General features: G+C 38.1%; 1 protein-coding gene and 1 long non-coding RNA gene across 2 annotated transcripts in view; one reads left to right on the plus strand and one right to left on the minus strand.

Moving 5' to 3' along the window:
- Positions 1-21,864, plus strand: part of LOC107588157 (sushi, von Willebrand factor type A, EGF and pentraxin domain-containing protein 1-like) — a 79,281-nt gene that overhangs the window by 19,250 nt on the left and 38,167 nt on the right. The window contains exons 3-9 of the mRNA XM_016276173.1: positions 1,535-1,711; positions 14,305-14,463; positions 14,592-14,771; positions 15,615-15,794; positions 17,388-17,582; positions 19,722-19,840; positions 19,940-20,069. Coding sequence (XP_016131659.1) covers positions 1,535-1,711; positions 14,305-14,463; positions 14,592-14,771; positions 15,615-15,794; positions 17,388-17,582; positions 19,722-19,840; positions 19,940-20,069 — 1,140 coding nt within the window. The remainder of the gene's footprint in view (positions 1-1,534; positions 1,712-14,304; positions 14,464-14,591; positions 14,772-15,614; positions 15,795-17,387; positions 17,583-19,721; positions 19,841-19,939; positions 20,070-21,864) is intronic.
- On the minus strand, positions 683-21,825 carry LOC107588159 (uncharacterized). The gene is made up of 4 exons (XR_001609547.1): positions 21,757-21,825; positions 17,269-17,272; positions 15,030-15,035; positions 683-693 (listed from the first exon to the last, which is right to left on the minus strand). It is a non-coding gene; the product is annotated as an uncharacterized lncRNA (long non-coding RNA).

Raw genomic sequence — 21,864 nt, forward strand, 5'->3', positions numbered from 1 at the left:
TTAGAAAATGTCGCTATATTTCCACTGGTTGTATTTTGTTTGAAGTATTTGAATGAATGAATGGTGCTTGCTGTCACTGTTCGACATGTTAACAGTTTCTCTCAGGCATACACTAAACATACCATCAAAGTTTTTGCGACTGTATAAAACGTATTAATATTTAACGAGGTTTGTAAAAGATTATTACCGGGTTTCTGTTGTTATACAACTCACAGGAACATTTGAGCACCGACCCAGAAAGCACACATACATCTGCAAGATGTCTGTTAAAGATCACTTCGTCTAGAAAGCATCTGTTGTGTACAAACATCTGACAGACGTTTTTAGTCAGTTTTACATACATTCTAAATCATAAACATCTTAAAGACATTTTCTAAACGTCTATTTGACATCTGATAGGACAGACACGTCCTCTAGACGTATTGCAGATGAGCAAACACTCTAAAAATACGTCTTGCAGATGTAAATGCAGACGTCAAATAGACGTCTACGTGATGTACGTGTGCTATCAGGGGCTCACACTTTGGCAAATCTATTAAAAGTAGTGCTAAAACCCCTGCCAAAAGTCAAGGTGTAAAACATTATGTAAACAAGGGTTAAAGTTTGACTTTAACAGGAGTTTAAAAAGGCATTAACCAAAGGGTAATTGTGAAAAGGAAAAATGTCTATAAAATACAATATAGTCACAGAATTCTCTTGTCTTAAATCAAAGCTTTACTAAAATTTAGCATGGTAACCATAGTTTCCTCTAAATACCATAGTTAGCAGCATAACAGACTTTATCTTGATGTCAGTGGTGACTAATAACAAGCTCTTTTAATAATTTCAGTTGCTGTGATATTTTAACAGAAACTGTGGTTACCATGGTGAATGTTTGTAAAGGGAAATCAAAGGCCAATCCAGCTAATTTTTCCTGAGTCGGACAAATATGAGCCCCTGTTAATCCCAGTGTAAAAGAAAACTGGTACAAAAATAATTCAGTGTTATTATTTCCTTTGGCTGTCTGGCTACAGCAGATTCTTCTTATCTGAGCTCTGAACTCAATCAGCCAGCCACATGAACTCAAAAGACCCCTTTCTTCATGACGACATCAATCTACAATAAACCCAGAGAGATATAAAACAAAGAAGCCCTCTGGATAGCAACAGATCAGTTATTGGCTTTGGGCAAAGGGAGGCCTGACTAAAGCTGTGGCATCGTTTGTTCTCGCCTCCCGTTATATCATGTCTGTCATATCCTTTGTCCAAGATAGTGCAGACTCCTTCAGCTTGCGTAGTCTGTCTGTGTATGCCAACATCTGGAGCCATGCATTTGTTTGTATTTAGGGAGACAAAATAGTCCTGCCAAAAGTGAAGGTTTTTATAGTTAGTTATGCAGAAGACACTAATACCGAAACACACACATGCTCACTTTTCCAGCGCCGCTTGGAGTTCAGTTAGACAGGTAGGAATAGATGAATTACGAAGGCAAAAATTATTGTCTTTTGCATCAGAGAAATGTGCAATCTGATATTCATTGCCATTTTCTCTTCCAGATCTTCCAACTGGAAGTTATATTCAGGAGGACCTGGCACAGTGTTCATCATTGTGCAAAGAGGGAAAGAACTGTTGTGACATAATGGGCAGTTGTAAATGCGGTACACACACAGGACAGTACGACTGTGTGTGTGAGAAAGGATACTATGGAAAAGGACTTCAACATGAGTGCACAGGTAAGGGTCATGGTCTGTATGCAAAGTTTGGATTTTCCATTTCAGTTCAAAAGCTTTGAAGAAATGGATGGAGTTCCTAGAGACAAGTCCAGTTTATTACTTGATAAATTTGCTCAGGGATGTTTAAGGCTGAAATGTGAATTGAAAGCCAATTCCTCTCCTGAAATGAAGTAAAAGAAACACTTCCACCAAATATCCATAGTGACAGAGAAAACAGCATACAAATAGATGGGACATTGAAGCGTGATGCCAAAGTGGTGCTTTAGCTCTCTTTTTGCTTTCGTAACAAACTCATAAACATAATTTAAAACATTCACAATCATCTCTTTGTGCACTGCAAAATACCACATAATATGCTATGCCAACACATTTTTGCAGTTTACTTAACGTCATTTTAATCTGGCAACCCTACTTTTTGTCCACCTCATAAAACTGCTTGAAGAAAAGCAATGCTTCATTTGAATTGAGATCTATTTGTGTTTTACATTCATGGAATGCAGTCCTATTAAATCTATCTTTCATGCTGTGGTAAAAATGTGCTCATATTGAGACAGTTCTAAAATAATCAGTCTGACTAATTAAACTGAGGAATGAGGTGGTAGGAAAGTGTTAGCTGTACAAACACGGTGTGAACTGCAGAGTTCATGTGATGGAAAGCTAACCTCCGACAAATGTTATTATTGCTCACTTGCTTTCACACTTTTTTGGCTTTGTAGCAGTATTTCTTTCTTTTTCTCAGCAGAGACATTCAATCCCCATGAGAAGTCATGTGTAAATGCCTTGAAGTCTATTATAAATCTTATTTTTAAGTCTTTATATTAAACAGACATAATTCAGGAAACAAATCTGGTATTTTGAGAAATAGATTTGGAATAGTGAGAACTTTTACACACAAATGTCTTGACTAAAAGTGTTCTAACTCTAAATGGTTAGATTTTTTTAAAGCTATCATAGCTTAATCAACCCATCTGACCACAAACTAGTCAATGTTGCAATGCTAATAATAATACATGGGAAAAAATTGGTCTGCCTGACTGCCAGATCTTTAATCTGAGGTGCTGAGGAACTGGGGCCAGATTCAAGAAACATTCTTAAGAATAAAATTTTTCTTAACTGCTGTTATGAAAAAAGAATGTTCTTAAAGGGGTTATATGATGCGATTTCAATTTTTCCTTTCTCTTTGAAGTGTTACAAGCTCTTGGTGCATAAAGTTGAAAAGACTAAAGTCTCAAATCCAAAGAGATATTCTTTATAAAAGTTAAGAGTCAGCCACGCCTACCTAAAACGACTCGTTCTAACACGCCCCCGCAGATCTACGTCACGATGTGGGAAGATTTGCATAACGCCGCCCAAATGGTCACACAAAGAAACAAGGCGTAACTTTTATTCTCGCTGTATATTGTTGCCACTGCCACCATGTCGTGAAGGCACTGTGTGATTCGTTGTGAAAGCGAAACTACTTTGTTTGGCCTTCAAAAAGAGGATGATATCCACTTCGTCATGCCTAGAGCCTAGAGCTGATCCGTGCTGGTTGCTGAGGAAATACAAACATAACTTAAGATGAATTTGAATTCTTGAAGAGAATCTTCTTAAAATCAAAGCTAGAATAACCTCCAACTTTTCTAGCTGTAAATTTCCAAAGGTAAGATGTTTTATGAATTTATTGTTTGTAATTAAGTGTTAGAACAATCGTTATAAATTTAACCATATAATTATGGCATAATTTTCAGCAATATTCAGCACATTTGAGAGCGCCAGTACACAGGTCATGTTCACTCTAAAGCAGGGCTTTCCAAACTCAGTCCTGGAGGTCCTGCAGAGTTTAGCTCCAACCCTAATTAAACACACCTGAACCAGCTAATCAAGCTCTTACTAGGCATAGAAACTTCCAGTCAGGTGTGTTGAGGCAAGTTGGAGCTAAACTCTGCAGGACACCAGCCCTCCAGGACCGAGTTTGGACAGCCCTGCTCTAAAGAGAGGGCAAAAAGCCGAAGCGCAAATGAATGGAACAGACCACTCCATCTATTTAAAATACTAAATGACTATTTAAAATACACAGCACATTAAAAAACAAGACACTGAGTCCCATCCAGCCAGTCACAATGGAAATAGTGTGCATGCTTGCATAGTGTGTGATTATGATTATTACTGTAATCTTCAGGCAGTGCAAAAACACAGCCTTTAAAGTGTTTTTCATTGAGTTGATCAGCGAATTTTTGGCAAGAACTTCCATGCAGGTTACCAAAAGTCTTTCTTCTTAAGAATAAAAAAGATGTTCTTAAGAAAATATTTGAGAACTTCTTAAGAATCTTTCAAAAATTGCTGGGGCTGTAAGTAGTTGTCATAGTCGATGCAAAATAGTCATAATTGACAGGTCATTGTCTGATTTGGAGTAAGTTATAGTTTGAAAGGGCAGAAGAGTTTGCAGAAGAGACAGCAGATTTTGTTATCTGTTTTATTGTGTTTCACCAGTGTGCTGTTTATTTTGGATGTGATAACGAAGGCCATGAACTCAATTGCGAATCGCAATCAGATGTCGTCAGGGCAATAGCATTCCTCACAAAGAATTTCTGTCTTAACTCTTAATTAGCAGCAGAATGCTGTAATTAATGACAGAATACAAACTCATAGCAGGCCAGAGGCGGTTGGCTCACTCTATGGAGGCCACCAGAAAAGTAAAATGAAGGCCAGGCCAGGGTTTCTTGTGTCTGATCATGGGGACTGTTTTAATGCAATAAATCATATAATAAAAAGCAAAAGGACAAAAAGCTGACGCTGGTAAAGTCATGCTTTTCAGTCACAGATAATAGCAGTATTTTTCCAGACGTGTTGTTTTGCTTCTGTGCACAGAAAAGTTATAGCTTGGATCAAGTTTGTTCCCACAGGTCAAGTTTTAATCTTTCGTTGATCTGTAGAGATTTTAAAAAGAAAGTTGCCCTGAGTATCATTGGAATTTACTGGAAAGCCTGCTAATGTGCATTGTCCTGATGTCTAAACAGTGCTTAATAACAAGACTAAAGGCCATTTCATCTGAACTGACCTCTTGCCATTATGTCTTGAAAGTAAAACATGGGTGACATGGATGAACGAGTACAGAGAAAAGATGAATGACACCATTTGTGAGGATCTGTGTTGTGTTTTGTTTGACTTTAGCTTCCCAGTGGTGCTATAATGACCTGACATTTTATCTAGTGTCACATTCTGGGTTAACCTAGCCAGTGTAATACATCACCATAGATGCAGACACCATAATACATCTCAGCTGGTGTGTGACAGGTACCGGGTGTCAGAGGTCAAGGATAGTTGAGGAAGAGACACGGTTTTATTTCCTCAAATCAGGGGCCAGGGCTCGTAAATATTTACCTTCAGCAGAACGCCCCAGATTCCACATGTGAGCCCCTAGACAAACATAAATCTATCCATGATTTTTTTTTCCTACAGAAAATATAAGGAATCTGGCAAATGTTGGCTAGGTACTGAGTGAGGAAATGTTGCAATCATGTGTTTTGTTTACCTCCTTCTGCTCCCTCTGTGTCTGTCTCATTCCCCCTCCTTTTCACCCCCTGCAACCCTGTGACCAACCCCCCCCCCACCCATATGGTCTATATAGTCAATAAAATGTACTCTTGCTACATTTAGTTCATGTAAAGCAGAATGTGATGTTTTGTCTGTGCATATGCATGCATATAATTGTGGCATGCTTTTGTGCACGTGTGTCTTGCTTGCAATAACATGTATTTGGTTTTATACCAAGAGACGTGTCAGTAGATATGATATATTAGATGGGAATATTGGAAGGCCGCAGTGAGAGTGAAGACATTCATCAGACATGGTGACAGGCAGGCTTCCAGTAAACACATCTACAGTCTAATACCTCTCCGTCTGAAACTGAATATGTCTCCAACTCTTGATCTGTAGACATCTTCGTATTTAGCATTGGGCTATGTCACTTTATGCAGCTTCATAGGACTACAGTCAAATTATCACTCTAATTTCACTCATCGCCGTGGCAATCTACACTATCATTCAAATGTTTTTGAAAGAGGTCTCATATGCTCACCAAAGTTGCATTTATTTGAGCAAAAAATTGCAGTTCAAAATAACTGTTTTATATTTTAGTATATTAAAATGTGATTTATTCCTGTGATGGCAAAGCTGACATTTTTTAACATTTGGTGCTCAAGGAAAATGTCATATTATCACAGTTGTTTTTATCATATAAAACAGTTGTGCTGCTTAATATTTTTGTGGGAATTTTTTTTTTGAGGACCCTTTGAAGAATAGAAAGTTCAAAAGAACAGTGTTTATTTGAAATAGAAATCTTTTGTACATCTTTTATAAAAGTCTTTACTGTCACTTTTGATCAATTTAATGCATCCTTACTGAATAAAAGTATTTATGGTAGTGTATATTTTCAAATAAATTCAGTATAATCTGTAATTTGTCTGTCAAAGTCATGACTTAGTTGTTAGCACACGTTTTCACTATATTGCACAAGTAAATGGATTCACTGTGCATAGATATTCAGTTGAGTGGCGCAGTTTCATCCCTCCTTTGTAAAACTTTTGAATTGGTTGAAAGTGCTTATGTGGCCATTGAGCTGTGGTGCTTGTGTGGGAGATGCAGGTTGAAGTCTAGTCTGCCTTGTTTACTCATATTGTTTCCCCCTTCTTCTTCTACTACTTCTTCCTCTTTTTTGATCTTCCATATTTTATTTCCTCCTTTCTTTCCTCTCCATTTGTATCTCTGATCTCTTCCATACCACACACACACACACACACACACACACACACCAGACACAAGGTGAACATCCTGTTTCACAAATCCAAGGTGAAGGGTTCAGAACTTTCCCAGGCCTCATCAATTTCTTCCTCTTATTCCTCATTTTTCATGCATCTTTACTCTTTCACTATCCAAACCTTCATGCCATGGCCATGTCCCTCTTTTGTCTTATTTTTTCCATCTTTCTTTCACAGTGAAACAGCTGGTTTCCTACCTGCCTCAATATCCTAAAAGCCAGCAATGAAGTCAGAAGAGACACTGTAATGCATGCTTGGCTTCAGGGACCTTTTATTTCTGCTGCAGTGCAGAGCCAACTTGAACTTCAGCAAACAATCTGGAAAAAGGTTTTAGTGTAGTTTTGTCATTCCAAGTACTCCATGTTCTATGAAGTGTGAAACTAATGACTTTGTCTTAAACCTCAACCACTTTTCTGTTCTTGAGTGTTTGTTCCTTGGGTTTATAATGTATGTTATATTAGTTACAGTATATTGGTTATCTGGTTATATGATGTATTGCTTATTTTGGTAATGCTTGCCCATGTAAAACTCACTGCCATGATGCTAGAGTAGCACACCTTAACAAACTCTCCATCATACATGTCCATAGCACAGACGGTTTGGTACGAGTTATGTACCAAAGTTGAATATTAAGATGTAGGGGATTGTTCAAGTCAAATCTAATTACTGTATGAGAAATGATATTTGCTTTTAGACTTAACAGCAGCAAGGCCATAAAGACAAGTAAAATGTGTTTATGAAAATGACTGGCTGTACTCAGCTACTTTGAATTTCTTTTCCCAGATAAAAGCGGATGGTTGCTCAACTCCTAGTGTGCTCTGCTCCGGGATGTCTTGGCCAAAAAGAGTAGATGCCTCTGGGTCTCAAGGGACATAAAGATTCAGAGTCAATTGGGTTCACCTCAGTTTTTTAAACTAGTTCAGATTAAGTGAAGATTTTAGTTCCAGGAAGGAACTAAAATGGCATGTGAAGTTTTCTAAATGAGATCTCTTGGTTATTGAGACATTGCAATTGTTACGCTGACCTCTTATCCATTTTTCACTTTAAGTGGCAGTGAGTAATAGTTAAATATTGGAAGTGACTGCCGGTCTGAGGTCAGTGGCTCCTATCTGAAACAGCTTAATGCCTCAGTGATTAAATTAAGAATTCCTCAGCCTGCCACTGTGTGGTAAACTGTGTTGATTAATGGTTTTGGAAAAAGGAGGCAGGTTTATAGGTTGTAGAAACTATGATCCTGTAAAGTTACTGTTACTTTGGGTCATAAATAGACACTTGTGCATACGAGAGGTGTGTACATGACAGTAAATTTGCTTGTTAGGAATCGTGTGTATGTGTGTTGACTGTAAACTGGCTGCAATTAGGGCCGCCAGCAGGTGGGGGTGACAAATGGGATCTTGTGAAAAGAGCCAGTAGCTGAACCTAACGAACCTTGCAAGTGTTTCTCCCCAATCTTTCTTTCTTTCCCCTTTTCCCTTGCAAATTATAGAGAAGCGCACCGTGTCAGTGTATCCAGTTATAAAAACAGATTTACAATATGTGTGTCATGTAAAATGGCTATGCTGGCCGAACAGTCCTATTTAATTCTGCTCTGATTCCATTCTTGAGAATGACCTGTGAGTGTCACACCGGATCGGGATGCTGTAATGGCTATTCTGCCCTCCCTTTCTCCTTCACTGCCATTAAAAATCCCATTGGAAATGTTTTATGATACTTGCTCTGGCTTTAAAGGCTTACTATGAAAGTACAACCCTATTTTTCTCTCTCTTTATGCCCTGTTACTTTGTTTTCTGTCAGCTTCACTCTGTTTTTCCTCCTCATCTCTCCCAACATCTGTCATGTCTTTTTCTAATCAGTTGCCTTTAGTGTGAATTTATCAGTTGTACTTACAGGTTGAGGGTGAGTGTTGCATCCTGTCCCCCTTCAAGTCTGTCCATCAGATTATGTGCTTTTAGGAGCCTCCCCTCCGAACTTTCTGTAAAGACCGTGCTATCACTCACTGCAAATAGGCATCTTTGCTACTGAACCTCATGCCCTTTACTACATGTTAACCCACAACAGAGACAGTATAAGTAGTATGAGATGGAAAACTTGTTAAAAATAAAAACAAACAAATAAAAAGAATTGGAGAAAATGTAAAGCTTAATATGGTGGTGCTGCCCTTTTTTTGCCAGTAGATGCTGGAGCTACATACTCTGTAGTGTCTTTTACCATTGAAAAGTAGCCAAAATTTAAGTCTGATTATTTTTGTGTGTGTGTGAATGTGTATATAAATGCGTATATTTTATATATGGTGAATTCAGGTTAATTGGGACATTTTTCCTAGTCATCTCAATCTCAATGTTCTCAATGTAATACAATTAGACGTGAAAGTAGAACAACTTAAATAGTGTTTTCTTGTAAAACGTACTCCAACAATCACTGTTTTATTAAAAACTTTGAAAAATAATTATAGTATGGTATTATAAAAATCTTACCGAAATGGGATTTGGAATGATATGAGAGTGAAATAGAAGTTTCATTTTTGAGTCATTGTAAGTTGGCAAAAGAGTCTAGACATTTAGAATTTTAAAATGGATCATCACAGATCACGATTGTTATTGTCCTCCATTTGTTTCAGACTTGAGATCGATCAGTGTATAAAGATTACTCCTTTCTAGAATCCAGATCTGAGCAGAGATGTAAACAGGAAATATTTTGTCACAATGACACTAAACATAACAATTTCATGTTCAAACCCAGAACAAAGGGGAAAGGATGAAATCCATATAAACATGTAGAGTGACATTTTTGTGGCTGAAAACAGGAGAATGTGGTGTACCAATGGTAGCATGAATGGTGATGTCATTTAGAAAGGTTGTTTAAAATGTGCATCTGTTAGGCTACATCCTGTGGTTTGCAGATATGGATTGTTTATTACCAAAATCTTCTGTAATACGCACACAATCAGGTTAAGATACAGTCATTTCCTCTAATATTTTTAAAAGCTGTAGTAAGCATTTGTAAATTCTGTATTGCTTTTGCATCTAAATTGCATCTACAAACAGTTATCCCATAGTGATAAATTGTTGAAACTTTAGTCTGTCATATCTGTATGTGATATGAAGCAGCTAAAGACACACCTCTTCCACAAGCATTTATCCACTACACAACCTTAAACCAAGGCACCAAGAAACACAAAAATTCAGCATTTCACCTTTGCGCTAGCTTGTTTCCTAATCTAGCTAGACTAATCTAGCTAATAAACCTGGCATTGTACTCTGTGACAAATTGCTTATGTCTCTCTATTCACCTTATTTTTCAACGTGGAAGTAAGCCATTTTCTGTGAATGTGCGGGACATCCGATTCATTAGCAGCTGTTGGGAAATACGAGAAGAATAACAAAGTGCAGGAAATGGTAAAATTGTTTGCACTACAAATTCAAAACAGTGTGCTCCTAATTAAGATAATATATTATAATAGTATGGTAAGATACATCAGTTTGCAATATCAAGCAGCAAATTGAGCTGTTTTGTACAGCTAAATTTAGCTGGAAGCGAATGACGCCGGAAGCCAGTCCCATAAAATTTATAAATGGCCACTTTTTCCCACTCTTACGGAAAGTCCCACGCTGTAAGTCATTTTAGATAAAAGCCAAATGTATTCATGTAATCTAAAGGATATGTGTAAATGGTATAACATTCTCTAATGTCTTTTTTAAAGTTCCTTTTAAAATATTCCAAAGTCAACATCTAACATAAGAACATTAGCATTTGTTTAATGGTGAATGTTTAGCTCTGTTGTATATCAGGTTCTGTCAGGATAAGCTAGTCTTTGATAATCGTGGTAGAAACGGCAACCTTTAGCTATTTGTACAGTTTTTAAAATGAGAACTTCATAAGTTCAGCAACTAAGTGCAGTATTGGTGTTAATTTGGATTGCTGTTTGCCTGCTGCATCTCTCATAACTTTGAGTCAATGAGTTAAAGCTCTCATCCTCCTGGAAACCCACAATAAAGAAAGAGAGAAAGAGGAAGAAAATGGCTTCAACCCAACAGATAAAAACTTACAGTTCAAAGAAAGAATACGAGTAAGAAGAGAGTGAACTAGGGAGGGGAATGAGGAGGTTTACAGTGCTAGCATGTCTTTGTCAGATGGTTGAGTGACCATGGAAGTTTGGCTTATTTTAAATTTCTGGTGAAGTTGTAAAAGTCAAACCCAACTGTAGAAATATGTATTTCCTGACAATGGAAATGCTTTATGTAGCATAAACCATTAGCATTTTGCACAATAAAACTACAGTCAAATGAATCTAGCTCATACGACTGACATTTATCATAATTTACATGTCCAAGGATGTCTGAGAATCAAAGTCAATGCAGACACTGGCTTAGTTCAACCACATTACAGGCCCCACTAGAATTATACTAAACAATTTCAATCCTGTCTGCTTTCAGTGGCACTTCAACATGCTATGTTGGCCTTGTAAAAGACACTTTAAAACACTCACTGTATTCTAAAAGCAGGACTGCATGTCAGAAAATGTTATAGTTGCATTGGCTTTTCGTAGTTGTGATAACAGTTCAGACGTTAGCCTAAATTTTAACAATTTTGAAAAGTGTTGCTTCATAGATAAAGATACTTTAACCAGAAGCTTTCCACAGTGTAATGAGGTGGTTTTCAGTTTAGTTTGATTGGTGTAATTTAATGTAATATATTATAGACACTAGAGTGTGTTGAATGTGACAAAATACAGCATAGGTTAGCTAGCTATTTAAGCATAATATCTGTGAACACTTTCATTAAACCAGGTCAGTGCAAAATGTCTGGTAGACTGTATTCACAAGCAATTCGACTTTCCAATGAAGATGTTTCACCACTCATCTCAATGACTTCATCAGCTGTTGGATGCTGGGGAATTTCAGCCATCAGACAGCTCCTAAAAGCCATTTGGATGAGCGACAAAATGTTTTCAATAGACACATTAAAACATCATAGCATGTGTCTAAAGGTGTGGAAATTTAATAACCAGTTGCTTAAAATTTTCCCAGCACATTTTTGAGAACAGAAACCCACCATCTTTCCAGCTCTCTGATTTCTCTCTATCTAATTTATTCCATCCGTCCATCTGTATGTCTGTTTCTCTCTCTTGAGCACAGATGCACTTTTTTTTCACTGGTTTTGGTTGTATTCCTGTCTTACATTCTTTTTCGCCATCTGTCTGTTTACTTCTCTCTTCCTGTCTCAGATTCACTGTCAATCTCTCTTTGTTTATTTCAGTTCTTCTTACATAAATTCCACCATCTGCTTGTCTGTTTGTGTCTTGGTGTTGTTAGCTTTTCTTTCTTTCAGCCTTTTTGCCCTGTGCCCAACTGCCTGTCTTTTTGGCCTATAGTGTTTCAGAGCGGATGGCCACCCATTAGCACCAATTTATAGAAACTGACTCCCCCCATCGAAACTTAGAATAGCACAGTATTGCAACTGTTTCAGAAGCAGCTGGGTGTTATTTGCATGAAAAATGACCAAATAAAATATTAGAAATGATGCCAAGGGTACTGGGAGGAAGGCTCAGATGAAACCTTTTTTACTCTTGTGTATTGCATGTTATGTAACTAGTGAAACAAAACGGTGGTTGTCTGACTAGCCACTTGAGCTGTCAGCTTAATGATGGACGGGAGTCCGTCATTAATATAAACAATACCTGCAAATGGAAATTTGTTAAATGTGGATTTTGTTGTTAAATTGACAAGATAGTCTGGCAGTAGGTACCATTGAAGAAATGAATGAGAGATAGACTGAGAGAGGGAAAAGTAGGTGACTCCTTTTAAAAATGAAGGAAGAAGTGTCCTTTTATGGTAATTTAATCTTAAACTGCGGTCCGAACAAAGTGTTTTTTCTCCATTTTGACAAAGTTAAGATGTCTGGCTGGCTTGTACAGAGCAGCTAAGAGTGTCTGGGTTGTTCCTCCTTCCACAAGTGAAATGTCTTTGATATTTTACATGAGCTTATGTGGGGAGGTTTTAAAGTATTTCAGCCAAAATTGTTCCAGTGAAAAACACATCAGTTACTTTTCTAAATACCCTGAGAATTACTCTAGGAATTTAATGAATCCTGTCTTAAAGGGGTCATATAATGCGATTTCACGTTTTCCTTTCTCCTTGGAGTGTTACAAGCTGTTCGTGAATAAACCCAAAGAGATATTCTTTATAAAAGTTAAGAGTCAACCACGCCTACCTAAAATGCCTCGTTTAAACACGCCCCCACATGTCTACGTCACGATGTGGGAAGATTTGCATAACGCCACCCAAATGTTCACGCAAAGAAAGAAGGCGTAACTTTATTATTGTAGGTCCTCTATGCCCCGCCTCTCTCAAACGCTTCGTTTTCTACAAAGTCCCTCCTTCCGACAAGCCGTGTTAGAACGAGCTGTTTTAGGGGGGCGTGGCAGAATCTTAACTTTGATAAAGAATATATCTTTGGTTTTGAGACTTTAGTCTTTGCAACTTCAGGGATCTTATCTATGCACAATCAGCTTGTAACACTCCAAAGAAAAAGGAAAACTTGAAATCGCATCATATGACCCCTTTAATGTTTTTGTCTTGTCACTCCGGGACATGGAATCACAGTATGATAAAGGGTATAACATTTCCGTCACACGCTTGAGGTATTTGGCCAATCACAACGCATTGGATAGCTGGCCAATCAGAGCACACCTCGCTTTTCAGACTGATGAGCTTTGTAAAAATCGACGCATTTCAGAAAGGCGTGGTCCATAGAGGAGAAACAATAATGTACATTATGTGGAAAATAATGTTTTTTGAACCTTAAACCGCATAAACACATTGCATTACACCAAATACACCAAATAATGTTATTTTTAGCAACATCATATGACCCCTTTAACCTCCAAAACATACTGTATGTGTTATTTAAGCAATGGAAAGTTAGTGTTGGGGAATCTTTCAGTTCAGTAACATTTTATCTGACACAGCATCTCATCACAAGGGTTTGTGTTTAGTGTTTGACAATCCATTGGGCCGATTTAATTGTGGCATGTGTACCACAAAAAGGTAAATTTTAATGTGGCATAAATTAATTTCCAGAGGAACCACGGTCGTGAGAAACAGTTTATTGCATCATTAAACATTTCAAACTTTTTTTAGTTTGAAATGAACTGAACAACTGAAACAAACATTTAAAAGTATTAATCACTACTACTAATCACTAAGGATTGAATGTTCTGAAAGAAGCTGAAAGTTATTTCAAATAAATGTGGAGAAAATATACACGCTGATAAGCATGACAACAGCAAAGTTAAAGGTGGATCTAATGTTGCATTTCATTTTGATTTTTTTTATATCTTTGCATCTTTATCTTTTAATTTGGAGGTGGCAAAGAAACTCTCAGAGTTGTTGTAGCTGTGTGAAATCTGTGTTGTGATGAAATAAAGAGATTAAAATTCACAATGTAATGGAAGCAGCATCAGATCAGGGACTTGGTTCAGTTGTTGATTGGATGGAGGCAGATCTGAATGCAAGTTTGTAAAAAAGTGTCAGGGTGTAAATGGGCTAAATGATTTGTGAAATCTGGCATGAGTCACTAGAGAGAAGTCTATTGTTTAAATGGAAGATTGAGTTATGATATTTTGATTAAACCTTATGAGGTCCAAAAAATGTAACTGACACATGGATAATTTGTTCACAATAAGATCAATAACCCATTTAAAAAATGGAGTATCAGGTGAATTTCCATTTCATGAAATCAATGCTAGCAAGCGCTCTTTTTTACCTTTTTCTTTCGCTTTTATCTCTTTCTCAGCTTGTCCATCTGGTACATATAAACCTGAAGCAATTTCTGGAGGTGTGAGTACCTGCCTTCCCTGCCCCGATCCTCATCACACATCCAGACCTGGGAGTACAGATGTATCAGACTGTGTGTGTGCGGAAGGCTACAGACCACACAACAACACATGCCAAGGTGCTGATCTCGCTGCTTTATTTCTGTAAACATACGTCTGCTAACATTTATGTTTAGAGATATGTGTCTGTATGTGGGCTCTTTTCAAACACTAAATACAATGCTTTCTCTTGTTCTCCCTACTGCAGTGGTGGTCTGTCCAGTTCTCTCTCCCCCAGAGAATGGTTTCTTCATCCAGAATGTGTGTAATAATCAATTTAACTCTGCATGTGGGGTGCGCTGTCTCACAGGCTTTGACCTGCAGGGAGATGGAATCAGACTCTGTCAGCCAGACGGGACCTGGTCAGGAGTTCAGCCGAGCTGCAGAGGTGATGCACACCTGGATTTTATGACATCACTGGTCCTGGAAAGGGGACACAAACTGATTTTTTTTCCCTTTTCCTTTTCTTTCACTCTCTTTCATTAGCTTGCCCCCTCCCTGCTCTTGTGTGTTATTTTTTGCCTCTAATTCAATTTTAGCAGCAAACATATGGGTTTTATTGTCAGTTTATGTGTTACACAATTGGAAGCTCAAAGGGGCTTTAGTCACCCCATATGTTTCATCACCCCCAGAAATGCTAAAATACTGCAGCCTTTGAGTATGTCTGCATGTGTGCAGAGGGGCTCATAAAGCCATTTCTCTGCCTGTCGGCCTGCAGCGCTCTGAGTTCATGTGTGTTTAGATAGCTGTAAAGTAAACTCTTAATGCTTTGCCAACTATTTGAGTGCTTACACACTTGAACAGATGACTACAATATGTATATGCACCTACACACACACAAAACAAATCACACTCAGACAGATGCATGTCTGCAAGTTGACCTGTTAAGAGTTCCTTCTCTTGTGACCTCAGGCCAGAAATAACAATATTTTGGTTTTTCTTTGTTTGGAAATAAATTACAGGTCTCAAAGTCCTAACCACAGACTTAGCTACCAGCCACCTTCTTCTCTTGAGCTTTTTCTTTTTTCCCTCTGATTTGCTCTTAAAATCTCTCTTCTTCTCTAGTCTGTCCATCTTTTCCATTTTTGTTTCTCCCAGCTGTCCATTTTAGCTCAGTGTTGTTCCATGGAATCATTAAAGTTTGTCCAATACAGCAAAGTTTTAATTACATAGGACCAAACCTTCTATGCAATGCTCTAACCCCTGTCTGGTGTGTGGTATTTTCCAATAGTTCGCTCTTGCCCAGATCTCTCTCCTCCACGTCATGGGTTACTGAACTGCAGTGAGCGGACCGCCCCCTATAGGCTGGAGTGTTTGGTTCGCTGTGAACAGGGCTATAGACTACAGGGCAGAGCCAGACTCACCTGTCTGGCCAACTCGCAGTGGAGTGAACCACAGCCCCGGTGCGTCGGTAAGATTGCAGCTCTATTTGTGTGTATGTGTTTATGTGTGGATAAAATGGCTGCAAATTGATGTCAAAACTGAAAAACCTACATTGTAATGACCTACCTCAGCAGAAAACAGATTCATGAAGGGACTACAGGCTGACTACAGACTACACGCATTAACGCAACACAGTTAACGCGGGCTCTATTTGACCCTATGGACCACCCGTAGTTCAAAACAGGATTACCAGGGCCACAGTTTTCCCTTCACAAAACATTTGTAATTCGCCTCTAATCCAATTATCACACAGAGCTTTGTGCTTTGTTACTTCTGAAACAAAGCCTCAGCTTTCAAATCCTGTACATTTTATCTCAAAATTCAAACAATAAATGCTGTTTTGACACTCTTAAACGTGGTACAACAGATCGCTGTAGCAGCTTCAGTTTAACCGGCTGCGCAGAGCGCCACTTTAATACAAGTTATAGCACAAAACAAACAAGTGAACATCAGAAGGTATGTTAAAAGAAAAAGTACAGCTTACTGAAATGTATCATGTCTCATGTAATTGCTCAATCAGCGTTTCAACCCGAAAGAAAGAAAAAGTTCATTGTTTAGCTATTAAAACTCTAGAGGGAGCTTAATTACAGTTTATTTTATATATGTTTAAATAAATCTGTCAAGACAAGTTTTTATGAAAACTACCTTGTGTAGTTGAGTTGTATACAAAAGTTTTTATTTGAGTGTGATTATTATATCTGAAAATAAAAACTCTGTTTAATGGATAATTGTGCAGAATCAGTGCACAGCAAGACTAATCATCCTGCCAAATTCAAACTGTAGTCACATATATTTTTGTGTAGTTTTAGAATCTGTAGAAATGATCGGGAAAAAAAACATCTTATGCATTGAGACCATGCAATCCCACAAGAAGGCGTAAGCTTTGTTTTTATAACTGTCTCTGATCTCCACAAGACAGTCAATCAGTCTGATGTATCTAAATACATAATTGTAACTTTTTTATTGTCTCATTGCTTCATCAGACATAAACACACGCACACAAACACACACACACACACATCAGCTGTGGCAGCCACTTTTTACCCACAAACCTACAGACACCTTATGCTTGGCTTCCAAAAGGCATCTGTGAGCATGGCCAGTCAAAATACTCTTATATCTTTTATCTACTTCCATCTTGAGTAACTATGTTTTTTTTGGTCTGTCCATCCCTCTACTGACTGTCAGTCAGCTTTGCTTTGCTCTTCTCGATTTCTTCAATCTTTGTAGTTGGATCGTTTGGACTGATTTTCCAGGAATATCTTTGGCTAGTTGTATGACATGTTTTCTTGTCTTCACTGTAATTATTTCATTTTATTTCTCTCCATGCTCATCATTTTCTTTCACTTTGGCAGTACAGGGTGATCCAGATGTCACACTGAAAATAATTTGTTTGTGCGTTGAGGTTGTTTCCAAGAATTTCAAGCAGTGTGGTCAACAACCGCTCTTACATTTCCCTTTCTGGAGAAATTTAGCATGCTCTCTCTCTCTCATTCTTTTGATTAATCATTGTGGAAAATGCTTGTGGTTTATGTTTTACTGTTTTCCTTTTCTTTCTAAGAGATACGCTGTCCTCCAATTGTTACTTTGAAGCATATCCATCTGTCACCCCCTACCTGTGGGGAGAATGAGGTCAGGACCGGAGCATTGTGTCAGTTAACCTGTCCCCGTGGTTACCGTCTCATCGGTAACTCTGAAGTCAGATGTCTGCCTTCTGGAAACTGGAGTGAAAGTCTACATAAAACAACCTGTGCAGGTGATTTGTTTTCTGGTTGTGTTTATAATGGCATACAATATTATGTTTTGTGTGTCCCTGTGCATATACAGCTACACATGTGGCTGAAACATCCCTCTTTGTTCTGCTGTACTATGATGTGTTGCAATGGGACAGATTACAACAGGTAAACCAGGTGCATTACATTTGTTGCTGCAAAACATTTAAGATGATGCATAACAGAATAAGTGGAAGATCATCAAACAAAGTTGCACTATTGTGTAAAACTACAGGATTCCAAGATCATAAAACTCAAAACTGCCCCTCCAAGCTGGAACCAAACAAAGGATCAATTAGTTTTGGCTTTCACTCTTGAACCTAATATACAGTGGTGTGAAAAAGTGTTGGCCCCCTTCCTGGTTTTCTTTTTTTTTTGCATATTTGTCACACTTAAAAGATTCAGATCATCAAACAAATTTTAATATTACACAAAGATAATGCAAGTAAATACAAAATGCAGTTTTATATGATTATTTATTTTATTAAGGGAAAAAAGCTGTCCAAACCTGCCTGGCCCTACGTGAAAAAGTAATTGCCCCCTAAATTTAATAACTGGTTGTGCCACGCGTTGCAGCAACAACTGCAATCAAGTATATGCGATAACTGGCAATGAGTCTTTCACATCGCTGTGGAGGAATTTTGGCCCACTGTTCTTTGCAGAATTGTTTTAATTCAGCCACATTGGAGGGTTTTTGAGCATGAATGGACTGTTTAAGCATCTCAATCGGATTTAAGTCCGGACTTTGATTTGGCCACTCCAAAACCTTAATTGAGTTTTTCTTGAGCCACTGTTCTTGAATTTCTTTAGATCACGGCATAATGTGTTGCTATTTAAGCATGCTTCACTTTGTCAGACAGGTTCTATTTAAGTGATTTCTTGATTCAACAGGTCTGGTGGTAATCAGGCCTGGGTGTGGCTAGTGAAATTTAACTCAGATTTCTAAAATAGTGGTTAATTGCAGTTCTTTCATGATAACAGGAGGGGGCAATTAATTTTTCACGTAGGGCCACGTAGGTTTGGAAAGCTTTTTTCCCTTAATAAATGAAATCGTCATTTAAAAACTGCATTTTGTATTTACTTGCATTATCTTTGTGTAATATTTAAATTAGTTTGATGATCTGAAACAAAGTGTGACAAACATGCAAAAAAATAAGAAATCAGGAAGGGGGCTAACACTTTTTCACACCACTGTATATATTACTGTACCAGTGAAGTATTTGTTTGGTTTGGAAGGAGAGTACAGACTATGTGATTAGCATGTTATACTCTGAGCTGCATGTGATACACCTCTGTAAATATAGGTCATATTACTGCAACACCAACTACTTCGCAACATGAATCTAGAAACGGAGACTTCACCCAAAATTGATTTATTAGCCTGTATGTTTTAAACCTGCTTGACTTTATCTGTACCAAGGAACACAAATGGTGATGTTTAGCAGAATGTTCACTCTGGTCTTTTCTATACACTGAACAAAAAAAGAAATCAGCATTTTTGTCTTTATTTTCTAAGTAAAAATATCTACATACCCTTAAACATTTGTTGCTGACAGGATGGATTTTCATTAAAACTTGGCCGTCTATGCAGTAGAAACGTGAAGTTTTTTTTTTGTGACTAGGCAGAAAAAAGAGCTGTGGCGTTCCCTTTTGCCAAAAACTTCAACACGTCTGTGGCTGTACATCCAAAAATTTTGAAGTTTGATCTGTAGAACTTTTGAAATTAAATTTGAAATTTGTTTAAATTAAGAAGTTCACCCATGTGTATAATTGTTTTATATATTATATATTTTTTACAGTAAAATATATTTTATATATAAGTTCATATATATATATATATGTTCATACTCTATCCCTTTATGGCATTTAGACTTTTTAAAACAGTAATTTAGTAGCTTAATTTTTTGCAGTGTACAGTAAGAACACAATAACCAGGGGCCATCAAGCTCCAAAAGGGATGAAATCTTTTTACATTAAAAGATCTTTTACATAGAGCATAAGATTAAAGATGAGATAGCTAGAGGTAATGAGTGACATCATTATGGCATGTTTACATCAGTAATTGTTAATGAGGTTGACGTTATGGAGACTTTCGATACCTGAACGGATTTTCTCCTCTGTAGATATAGAGTCTCCATGGATTCAGTGTCCTGGTGATGTCATCAGCGAGACAGATGAACATCAGAGTTCGGCTAACATCAGTTTGAGTGCACCCATGCTTGGGGACAGTTCTGGAGATGAGGTGAGTTTTACCCCCCCCCCCCCGCCGCCGCCGCCGCCGAATCAAATACTCCGGTTTTGTGTATTTGTTTTAAAATTAGGTTTTGCCTTTCTTCCTCAGGTTGTGGTGCAGGTGACCCCTGTTCTAAATCCCATGCAGCCTTTCCCTATAGGAACTGAGTTCATAACATACACAGCAACCGACCGCACAGGAAACAAGGCCAACTGCTCTTTCACTGTTACTGTAGTTGGTGAGGTTGGATTCCATGTACAACTGATAGTAATTTACATGGTCGTATTCAGAGCTGGGTAGTAACTGATTACGTGTAATCTGGATTATGTTGTCACACATATACCCTTGTACAAATGCTACACGAAATGAGGGACCAAACAGACCAATCCTACTCATGAGTCAGGTGTATTAAATATAATTACCAAGCACATAAAAATACAATATGACACACACAATTGAGAGTTCCACAGTTAGGACCAGAGCATAAGAGCACACCAGTATTCCAAGTGCCTGGCTTGTAGTCACTTAAACCCATATACTTTGCTCAGTCTTTGTGGTAGAGGGTATAAAGTGAGAGCACAATCTTTGTTGAAACATGAAGTGTAAAAAAAAAAAAAAACAGTACTTGAATGCCCAGATGATTCCCCAGCAAAGATCAACTAGCAAAGAGATATTTGAAGTCCCGAATAGGGACCTGAACCTTGGACCCTCAGATTATCAATAACTATAGATGTCAAGCAGTTTTGGATACTGGTAGCATCTATTCTTTACTTCAGGAGTCTTACTGGAAAAGATTGAAGTCAAGCACTGAAATGTTGCAGTCCAGCAGAGGTCAGACTTTCTCCCTTGCCAATGGTCATGTACAGACAGCCCTAGGAAAGGTAATCTGGAATTGTACACTCCATGGACAGAAGTATCCGTTCATGGCCTTTGTGATGAGAGATCAAGATTTGACTTTACCCATCGTACTTGGCCTGGAGTTTTTGATGGATTCAGAGATCCAGACTGATTTCAAGGACAAGACTTACATTCTATCGGAGGAAGCGGAAGTAAAACATCCATTCATACCGTATGCATCTTCAGCGGTAATTAGTCTACATCTGGCATTACCTCTAGTTCAAGTATCTTCCTTCACCTTGGCAACCATTGAAGAACTGGCCAGTCAGGCAGATGTTTCCAAAACCCAGAAAGAGCAGCTCGAAGCACTTATGCTTGATCGACCAACAGTCTGCACAGGCTCCCTGGGCCGAACTGCTGTGATCAGGCACGAGATTAACACCATCGATGAGATTCCAGTTCGTAAACGAGCCTACCCTGTTTCTGTGGCCAGACAGCAATTCATTGATCAGGAAGTGTCCAATATGTTGGAAAAAGGGATAATTATACCCTCAACTTCTCCATGGGCAGCCCCCATAGTTCTAGTCCCCAAGAAGGATGGTACCATGCTTTCTGCATTGATTACAGAGCTTTAAATGCCAAGACACCTTTAGATGGGTGTGTCATGTGTATTTTTATGTGCTTGGTAATTATATTTAATACACCAGACTCATGAGTAGGATTGGTCTGTTTGGTCCCTCATTTCGTGTAGCATTTGCACAAAAGACAAAACAGAGCCCCAGTCTTTGTGGTAGAGGGTATAAAGTGAGAGCACAAGCTTTGTTGAAACATGAAGTGTAAAAAAACAGTACTTGAATGCCCAGATGATTCCCCAGCAAAGATCAACTAGCAAAGAGATATTTGAAGTCCAGCGTTGCTTTTAAGCAGTCAGCTCTCCTAGTTCCAGGCTTCTCAGATGTTTAAGCCACCAAATAATCCATATAGGCTCAGAACACAAACCCTCTGTAGACAAACATTTAAACAAACCATAACCATGTGCTACAAACACTTATTGTTAACAAAACAAAATACCATAAACAACTACTTACGGATGAGCTTAGAACTATAAAGTTCTTCAAACAGGGTACAAAGTCTCAAACCACCATGAGGTAAGCTTCTCCAAAGAAGATAGAGAATTAACTTCCTGCCATTACTCC

Source organism: Sinocyclocheilus grahami, unplaced genomic scaffold, assembly GCF_001515645.1.
Source record: "Sinocyclocheilus grahami isolate Dianchi unplaced genomic scaffold, SAMN03320097.WGS_v1.1 scaffold99.1, whole genome shotgun sequence".
Taxonomy (NCBI): Eukaryota; Metazoa; Chordata; class Actinopteri; order Cypriniformes; family Cyprinidae; genus Sinocyclocheilus; species Sinocyclocheilus grahami.